Source organism: Hermetia illucens, chromosome 3 (genome assembly GCF_905115235.1).
Source record: "Hermetia illucens chromosome 3, iHerIll2.2.curated.20191125, whole genome shotgun sequence".
Classification (NCBI taxonomy): Eukaryota; Metazoa; Arthropoda; class Insecta; order Diptera; family Stratiomyidae; genus Hermetia; species Hermetia illucens.
The window spans coordinates 94,482,091-94,492,157 of NC_051851.1; the positions used below are offsets into that span (position 1 = coordinate 94,482,091).

The 10,067-nt window shown below is 40.2% G+C and overlaps 1 protein-coding gene and 1 long non-coding RNA gene across 2 annotated transcripts; both read left to right on the plus strand.

Annotated features, from left to right (window-relative positions):
* The first annotated feature begins 5,936 nt into the window (after positions 1-5,936).
* Positions 5,937-6,607, plus strand: LOC119651916. Its single transcript, XM_038055745.1, has 2 exons — positions 5,937-6,358; positions 6,418-6,607. The coding sequence occupies exons 1-2, from the start codon at positions 6,048-6,050 to the stop codon at positions 6,569-6,571; spliced, it is 465 nt and encodes a 154-aa protein (XP_037911673.1). The 5' UTR covers positions 5,937-6,047; the 3' UTR covers positions 6,572-6,607.
* Positions 6,608-7,694: 1,087 nt separating this feature from the next.
* LOC119651917 lies at positions 7,695-8,237 on the plus strand. Its single transcript, XR_005249505.1, has 2 exons — positions 7,695-7,985; positions 8,054-8,237. It is a non-coding gene; the product is annotated as an uncharacterized LOC119651917 (long non-coding RNA).
* The last annotated feature ends 1,830 nt before the right edge of the window (positions 8,238-10,067 follow it).

Sequence of the window (10,067 nt, forward strand, 5' to 3'; positions counted from 1 at the left end):
TTATGATAGACGTGAATTTACACGGGAGCGTACATCTGGTAGCTTTATCGCCGAATTCACGATGGTACCAACAAATGCTTCGGTCCGTAGGCTGTCCTGCCGACCTGCTACCCGATCGTCCTTTTCGAGTAGCAGACTGCAAGCGAGCTCGCGACATGCTGTCCGAACACTGAGCGTCCAGCGCCACCTGCATTTCAGCCATACTGGCTGCAAAGGCGGCTATCTCGCGTTTCAGCTCACCAACTTCGTGCGATGGCTGTTGAACGGCCGTTATGGTTGGGCGTGCGTGCACCTTGTCGGCCGCAGCTGCCAGTGCCTTCAAAGAACCGGAGACGCACGCAAGGACCACCTGGGTGCCCTCCGGGATTTATATGATATTTTAGGATGCAATTAATTTATGTGAAACGGATAAGTTTGACCATCTATAATGTTGTTAATAATCGCACAATTTATACCAGTAACTTGTCTCCTGTTATAGCTTATATTATTGTTTCATAATTCCAGAATAATATTAAGGAGAATTTACAGCAAGTTTAAAAAATGTAGATATGTATTATTATTAACTTAACTTCAGCAAATATCGGAATGGAGGGTATTTAGAGTGCCTATGCGTTCCGGGGAGAAGGGGGCTGTGGTTCCCTTCCCTCATTGAGGCTCGTTGTATGACTATTTCAAAGTTAATGAATAAAATTCGTTTATAAAATAGGTCTCGGTCTAAAACTTAATAGTTCTTTTCTGCCTGATTCAGCATTCATTTTGCGTATTACACTGGCCGTCCGTCCTGTTCTAGTAGAGCACCCAGAGTTTCACTACTAGCATATGCCACGTCAAGATAGACGATGAAACCAGTTTCCTTTGAAATCGCTCAAAATCATTCTCATGTTCTTCAGCTCAGTCAAACTTTACATGCTGTCTCGCTAGTTGATTAATATGAGTCCTAATATCCAGAAAACTCAGAAAAGTAGATACAATCCTTCGATAGTAATTGGCCAAACCGATTTTACTTGAATGGGGTTTTTGTCAAAGGAAAATTCCTGACTTTTTTTATCAGGTTAGAGTCTAGGGACTTAAGTCTTAGGGCTTAATTCCACCTTGTCCCAGGTAGGTTACTTTATTCCACTGGTACTGGCACTTGACTAGCTGTAACCTCAAATTAGTCTTATTCACTAAAAGATTTTCATGATATTTCGATCCGGCTTTGGTATCCGATATTGGGGCTTAATCGTAGGCACCGCATCCGCTAACAGGTATACTAAAAATGGATTCTGTATTTTCACCGCGGAACATTTTCAAACGTAAACGAAAAAATCTTAATTTCAACAAATATTTATAGTACGATCTATAATATAATCAATGATGTCGTGGCCCTCCAGGATGTCCTTGCCTAAAATTTCATCATACAAAAGCACCTTTCATTCCGTACAACATTGAAAATACAAGTGAGTTCCACTAATCCTAACTCGTCCTGTCACATGAAAAAAGAAACCTTTTCTTAATATATAACTTTTCATCGAATGACATGCCCCCAGATAGGCGGTAATAAGTGGTAATAATTCCTTATTAACACTTATATTCCACAGGGCATTTTAACTTTCGAAAATTCCCTTTCCTGCCCGAAAATTTTTGCCGAGAGCATTTTCCGAGGTATGTACAATATATACTTTTGGCAGCGAACTCAAAAACCTTTAACTTGTCTCTCGTGTTCAATGCCTGACCTTCCCACACCTAAAACACTTCATACTTCTCCCCTTCCTCTTAGAGACGGACCAGAAATTTGACGTTACCCGTTGGCATCAGACCAAGGACGATATTGCGCTGAGGGTATTGCCAGTGGCTGCGGGATGACAAACAAGTAAGGAGCTGACTGCTGAGATTATTGGTAAACAGAGGATAATGGCTGATACAGAGTGACTGTAATTTACTTAGGTCGTATCTAACATCGTCTTGGTGAGAGACTCAAAACTATTGGTAAAAATCACCGGAGTGGGTGATCACTCAAAATCGAAGAAACTTTGGACGATTGTCCTTATAAAAAATTGATTCTGCGTTTGCTTGTACCAAAGTTTCAAAGCATCTGTCTACCAGATGTCTTCTTGGATCGTCATTTAACACACCTTAGATATTTTAATACGGCTGTTTTCAAATTATTCAAATTAGTTTTCAGCCCTTCATCATCGCCAGGGTACACAACAGCATGCAGCAAATTAAGCTGCCGCGTGTATTCTTCCAATTTCTCCTCTTTCGGTAATCCATCGTAAAGCCGCGTCACTTAAGGTGATTTTGCACTTTCCATTTGTATGACTGGGTGGCATGCAAGGTAATATATATTCTTATGCTCTCCCATATAGAGAATCGTCTTTTTCAAGATACAAAACTTACCACCGGATGCTATCATATGGTTATGTGAGATTTTTACTCACTTAAATAACCCTCCTTCACTTCTCCTTCGCTTACCCCGCGGGCCTGTCATTTCGGTATTACGTCGGGGGGCAGGATCAGTTACGAAAAGGGGTTGGTGTTGGTATCCGTTACTTTCCTCCGAAGTTCCTCCTTCCTCAGCAGGTTGTAAATCGCTTTCATTAGTTTTTCCATCGCTCTCCAAGTTGTTTTAGAGGTTAGCATGTGGTCCATGATATTCTCGAGTGACAACCGCGTCTCGGGGTGAATTTTCACCATCGCCCGGCATGCGACGAGTCTCGGGCAGTTAAAAATAACATGATCTACATCCTCCGGAATCATCTCGTATGTCCGGCAATACGAGGAGTCGTCAAGCCCGAACCGATAAAGCAATGAACGGTGTCCTTCGTATCCGGTTAGAAATTAAGCTAGGTAGTAACCAACTTCGCCGTGCTTTCGTTTCTTCTATGATATTTTGAGAAAGGGACAAATTGTACCAATTGGTCCTCCAGGTTGGGGGTTGGGTAGGGCTGACAACCCCACACGGAAAGCAATTTGTTACGAAGCCACAACATCAGCCTCGGACTGGACGGATAATACAACCACAAACTCGGCAACGACAACGAAATAACGATTTGCGCATTTTCTCATGGAACGTGCGTTCCCTGTACAGAGATGAAGCTGCTGAGCAGCTAGCCGATACCATGTGCCAATATAGGGCTGATGTAACAGCATTACAGGAGACGCATTGGACAGGGACCGGTTTCCTGGAGAAGAGTCGCTACACCATATATTATAGCGGCCATCCAGTAGACCATGTGCTCGAAGTAGCCAAAAAATGAAACCTGCTATTATCGGCTTTGAAAACATAAGCAAACGGCTATGCACTCTGCGCCTGCGAGGAAAATTTACGAATATAGGAGACTGCAGAGCCGGAGAAGGATACCTTCTATGGCCTGTTCCAGATATGATATCAAAATCATACTTGGGGATTTTAGCAGCCAAGTAGGGACGGAGCCCGTTGGCTCCCATAGCTTACACCAAAATACAAATGATAACGGACTGCGGATTATTCAATTCGCAGTGTCACACGAAATGATTGTTGGAAGTACCTGGTTTGCGCGGAAAGCGGTCTACAAACATACATGGGCCTCTCCAGACGGGACCACTTTCAACCAAATTGACCACGTGCTGATCGAACGCCGCCACCTCTCAGCCTTGATGAATGTCAGAACATATAGGGGGGCCAATATAGACTGGGATCACTATCTCGTTGGTGCTCCGAGGTCGAATAATAACACCACCTAGAATCTCCTCTGACAATCAGGTGAGAGTTAACACTGAAGCCATCCACAACACAGCCCTCCACAACACCTATAAGAGGGAAATGGATCCCGCAATAACCGTAGTCAACAGAGATCCTGGAGATGGAGCATCAACAAATGACCTTCACAACCATCTGAAGAGCGTTATCATAAATATGGGCACAAACATACTTGGCCCCAGTCACAAAACGAGTCGGAACAGCTGGTTTGACGATGAATGTAAGCTAGCAACGCAACGGAAGAATGCTGCATACCGAGTAATGTTGCATTCCCAAAGGATGCGGGTGCGCGCGGGGACTTATCACGAACTCCGGCGAGCGGAGAAGCGACTTGACAGATGGAAAAAGAGAACCAACAAGTCTGTGAACTCGAAAAATACAGGGAGCAACCGCACCAGGCGCGGAAGTTTTAACAACAAGTCAGGGGGATGAAGCCTTACACACCTCGATGTTCATCCTGCCGAGAAAATGAGGGAAATCTGATTTCCGACAGAATGGGCATTTTTTTTTTTTGAGTATGGTAGGTGAATGCGTTGACGCACAGAGTCGACTCCCGCAACAACACGCTGTCGGACTACCAACTAAATACCTCCCTGTCATCAGAGAGCGATGGGCTGAGTACTTTGATCAACTACTGAACAACCAAAACATCTGCGAGTTGGAGGTCCCGCCAACTGAAGACGACGGACAAATAGTGTCACCACGTATAGAAGAAACACTCCGTGCAATTCATCAACTTAAAAATTACAGCCGAGTTTGTTAAATATGGAGACGACCAATTACCTCAAGTGGTTCATCAATTTGTACTCAAGGTCATACATAAAAAGGGAGATATCAAACAGTGCAGCAATTATATAGGTATCACCTTGCTGAGTAGGGAGGCCATAAATTCTTCGGAGGATTCTTCTCTGGGACGTGGATAAGAGTTCGCACTTTTTCTTGCTGAGAAGTCCACAATGAGATGTTTTGAGTGGGACAGTTTTTATAAGCTGAACCGTTTTCATCGTCGTAGTTGTTATCGGTTGTTATTTTTGACCTTAGATAGCAGACGTCGTTATCGATTGTTCTTAGTTGACCAGTGCTATTGTTTTTGTTTCTTTTATTGTTGATACTGACGCTTCCACCTTGTATTTCGTTTTGCTTTCATTAATGTGTAGCCACTGTCTGGATCGAGGCAGTTTGCACATATCGAGTTATTATTCCCTTAACGTCGATATCATCGGCATATCACAGTATTTTGGGTGTTCTTGAAAAAGATAGTGCCTCTCACATTTCAGCATTGCGGATCTTTTTTCTCGTGCCAGGTTGAAAAGGACGCACAACAGGACATCCCTTGTCTTGGATCGTTGTGAATGTTGGATGGTCTCGAAAGTGATATTGCTTTTTATCTGGCCTCTTACATTGGTGAAGGTCAGGTTAGTCGAGTTTTATCAGATTACTCGAAATATCGAATTATCTCGTGGTACCTTTTTACAATGACTATGCTATCATAAGCGACCTTAAAATCGATGAAAAGATGATGAACTGATGGCTAGATTCCAAAAGTTTTTCATCGCTCTCTGATTTGTTGCTGATTTGCCTAGGGTGAAACCTTTTTTGGTGTGGTTCGAAGATGTTCTGGGCGTATGGAACTATCCGGTCTAACAGCATAGTGGAGAATATCTTATAGATGGCAGCAACGTGATACCTATATAGTTCCTGCCCTGCATCATATCTCCTTTTTTACGTGTGGGACAGATAATGTCCCGTAGCGAATCGTCACGCATTGCTTCGCTGTCCCACGCGATGAGCATCAGTTAATGAACCGTCTTGAGAGAAACCTGTAATCTGCCAAAAATGAACCAATTTCCTTTTTTTAGGTTTTAAATATTTTGAATAGTATTCTCTTAATTTGGCGGCAACTTGTTGATTTCCGTGATAGGAATCTCTAAATATAATTCTCAACAATTGTATGAATTGTACACATTATTTCCATGAACTCATATTACTGGATTGGAGAGCGAAGTAACTTTTATATAAGTTTTTTATTCACAATTAATTACATATATTCGGACACGTATCATTCTAATTCTGAAACTAAACTGATTGCAGGTGGACTTCACCCTTTTATACCTCGCTGAAAATTCCAGAAGGAGTGCGCGGGTGATAGAAAACTATTTGATGTCGCATTTATTTACTTACTAATACTCAATTCATCTCTTATCAAGTATGCTTATTAAATATATTTTACTGGAAACAATCGTAGCATCGACGCGATTCTATTTGTCAGAAACTTCATCGCATATTTCCGTACTTATTTTCTATAGTTTATAATTTTGTAAGTCTAATGGATGTAATAGGTAGTTGTGATCCATGTTCTTTCTATTTACATGAATTAACAATAGCAAGACTTCTAAGGCGTCCGCCTAACTTTGAACAGCCCCCTGTTGAAGTGCCGCCACGAATCGAATTTCATGATTTTGATCCTTCAGGCAGTTACAATGTAACGCCAGCGTACAATTCACAGCAGGTGGTGAATAATACGAAGATGAATCTTTCTTTGTCTATAAATTCCCTCTTGAAACAACATTGGATGACCTTTCAGAAGAATCCTACAAAAAAGTTCTTGAATTTGGTGGTTGTAGGCTACGAACCAAGGTAATATTCTAGTTGTTCGAGCTTCCTAAGGTAATTTCACAGGGGATGGTTTTTTGCAGGGGGAGGTCACCAGTACGTCCCATGATGTTAAACGGTGAACCGTATTCTAAGGACGGCTTGAGGCACTTCCCTATTCCATCAAAGCGAAGTGATGCAAACTCAAAAGTTGAAGAGATGTCTCAACGATCATCTTCGGAAACAGAAAGAAAATGATTCAGAATAGTTCCGATTAAAGCACAATGAACCTTTGATAGGTTGTTTTTAGTTGGTTTAGAAAGTTTGAACCAGGTGACAGGATCTAGATAGAGAAGGTTTAGATGCACCCGTATATGTAGGCGAAAACATTCTAGTAAGCGATAATGTATTTAAACAAAATATGTCTTTATTGTTTGTCGCTAATATTCCGAAGAAGGGCATCCTTCTTGGGAATGATAACTGGAGGAGTATTTTTGATTTATTGTGATTGCGAAATCCTGCTGGAGCACATCAAAGAACATCTCGAAAGCTTGATTCTTCCAGAATAGGGTGATTTCCTATCTGGACTCTCCTCTACTGACCCCATTTGCACTCTTCAAATTATTGTGGAGTAGTGTACAGAGTCTATATTCCTGCTCTGCTTGCTTTTCATCAATTTCGAGAAGGCTTTTAATAGCGTTAACAGGGAATATATCTGGAATGCTCTAAGCAGAAAGGGTTTTCCGGGGAAACTGATAGAGCGACACATGATGGCGCAAAATATCCGATGTTTCATCGAGTAAAATTTCAGAGGAGTTTAAAGCTCTGTCAATTCTTACCTCCACTGGCTTGTCAGAGTACTCTAGCCCAACACTATCTGGAATGAAAAATTTTGCTAACGTGCGGGCCAGATGGCAGTAGATGTGTTAATGACAAGATGGAAGTGTCAGTGGATAGGGCAGATTGAGGAATGAAAGCAATTACTTTCCAGATTATACCATACAATGGGACCCAGTATGTTAGGATGATTGGTGAATAGGCCCCCTTAGAACTATATGATACAGAATAGTGGAGGGAGATTGCAAACGTGGTGACGAAAAAAGTAGTTCAAGCATATTCCTAGGACTCGGGAACGATGGCGGAGCGGTCTTGATAAATGTGCCACCCGCCGAGATTTACTTTTCGGATCACAGCAGAGCATGGTACGCATGGTAAAAGCGTATGAGTTCATCTGGTATTAGGTGCTGCCGCCGTAGATACCAGATGAGTTTGTGGCACACGGTTTAATGCCTTTTCTAGATCTAGGAATGCAATATAGAGAGGGCGATATTTCTCATGATGTTTCTCCCTGAGTAACTGCGCTGCGTGTATTAATTGAGTGTTGTCACAGTTCTCCTAGTGCGTAGGCGGCGAGGAAGTGAGTCATGTTGTCAACTAAAATGGAAGTGAGATTCATTAATCGGTTTTCAAATCGCTCGATTTTTTTAATGGCGTCAAGAAAATATCACAAATGTCACACAATCTTCACTGTTCTCAGAAACTTTTAAAGCTATTTTAGTATTTTTTTTCATGAAAATGATCGTAATACTCGTTATTATGGCCTGAACTAGAATTTTCGATATTTGTGGACATTAAGTCCACTTTTTCGATGTTTTAGGTGATAGAAATGAGGGTGATTTTGAAATTTATTTTTTATAAGCTACCAAAATTTTATTTTTCAACTGATCCAATTATTTCTAGCTCTGGAGCTATATGTGTTCTAAATTAATGGTTTGGTCAAAAATTCAGGAGAAGTTGGATCAAGTCTCAAAAGAAAGGGCGACTTCAATATCAAATACAACCCTATGTACAACAACAAAGCCGGATTCATTCTTTTAATTTGATTTTATTCTGTATCTATTAAATAAAAAAAACTTAAAATTAATATTGCTTGATTAATTGGTTTATTAGTATTCATAATTTGTTTGGTCCAGAAACTTTACCGAGAGGCACAGTAACTTAGCCTAACTTTCAACTATAGTAACAGTGGGGATTTAAGGTTATTTTTTCCGTAAAAACACTTAACATAAAACTACTCGCAAGAAAAACTTAAAAATAAAAAAAACTTACTTAAATCTTAGAACAAAAACTATTTACATATTCATGTATATGATTCAGCAAATGTGAACTGGTTGGTGATCGAATAAGGGGATTGGCCGATCTTAAGATGCTGCTGTGAAATTGTACATTTATGTCAGCCGACTATGGCAGATTTTCGCCAAGAAAGTTTATTGGCGTTGTTGAGAATTTCCCTCTTTTCCTTTTTGTAGTGAAAAGCATACAGCTAGTATAGGTTATGTTTATTTTGAACTTTCGTCTATAAAAATATTGGTATATTTCTACAGACTGCTTTCAAGAGTTACTATTATATTTTTTACGTAGTATATTGAGTAATAGCAAGTATCGTTAGCAAATATCGCCAGCTGACAATGACTATCTGTTGGGACGTCCGCTGTGTATATATTAAACAGAACGGGACTCAGACAAGATCCCTGGGGAACTCCCGATATTATTTACCAAGAAGAGGATTTCTGTCTTCCTATTTTTTCTGCGAAGGTGCGATCAGTCAAAAGATCATTTTTAAGGTTTTGTGTAAAACAAAACCTTATTAAAATCGGTTTACTGTCTGTCTGCCTCGGAGATGGTTATAGCGATTCACACCGAATTTGGTGAATAGGTGGGAACTGTGAACGTTCACGCATTAGTGAGTTACATAATTTTACATTGACTTTAAGTAGGGGTCCCCATACATGCAAAAGAGGGGTGTAAATTTTTTTGATCAAATATAGTCATGTTCTCGGTTAGTACTTTCCGAAGCCGGTCCTAGTTTTGTCATTTGTTGGAAAGGTGGGGAGTGCGAGGGTCGAAAGTGATCATTTCTTTAAAGGGCCTATTCTTAGAAACTAGGTAACCGAAAAATCTGAAAAAAATCAGAAGGTTGCCACTGTATGATGTCTAGGCTCCGAAATACCCTCCATACCGATATCTGTTCCAATAAAGGATTGTTACCTTACTTAAGGATGGGAATAATGAAGAAGTGTGTCTATTTGTACTTTATCTTTATGCATAATTTAGAGGAAAATGGCAATTAGAAACCTCTTGAACTTTAAGTAAAACTAAAACTTATTCTAACTTAACCTATTTAGCTTATAAAGCTAATTATTTACATTAACGAATTTATTAACCGATTATCTACAAGTGAAATCTGATCATGAAATTTCTTTTTCAATACACTAATTACCGAATCAATTAAGTTAACTTTAGCCGAAGAGTGCAGTGCTTTCGTGCTGAAGAATTTCGAACGATTTAAGATTATTTTCAGCACTTTATTTTGCGCAATTTGAAGTTTTGTGGCATGCGATTTAGCACAAGTAGCGAAAATCGGAGCTCCGTATATTACTATAATTTTTAGTAATTGGCTGCCCCCTTAAGTTCATCCCAGCACCCTATATCCTGCAGTAATATAGGCTATAATAGAGAGCATGATCTTACCAAGTTTGGCTGAAATTACACTATTACTAACAAAGTTATAATACGTCAAAGTTTGTTGCTTCTTTGAAAATTCAAGACAATGAATGGCAATATCACCCGATAGTGGATTCTCGCACATAATATATGCATATATTACGTGCTACGTGCTAAGAAATACACAAAACCTTTCGTACCTGAAGCGCCCAGATTCCAGTTTCCCGCCTTGTTTAAGTTTGCTCAACAT

Coding starts and splice junctions, on each gene's coding strand:
- LOC119651916 (XM_038055745.1), top strand. CDS start 6,048: ATGGATGTAATAGGTAGTTGTGATCCATGTTCTTTCTATTTACATGAA. Junction 6,359..6,417: donor GTTGTAGGCTACGAACCAAG/GTAATATTCTAG, acceptor GGTTTTTTGCAG/GGGGAGGTCACCAGTACGTC.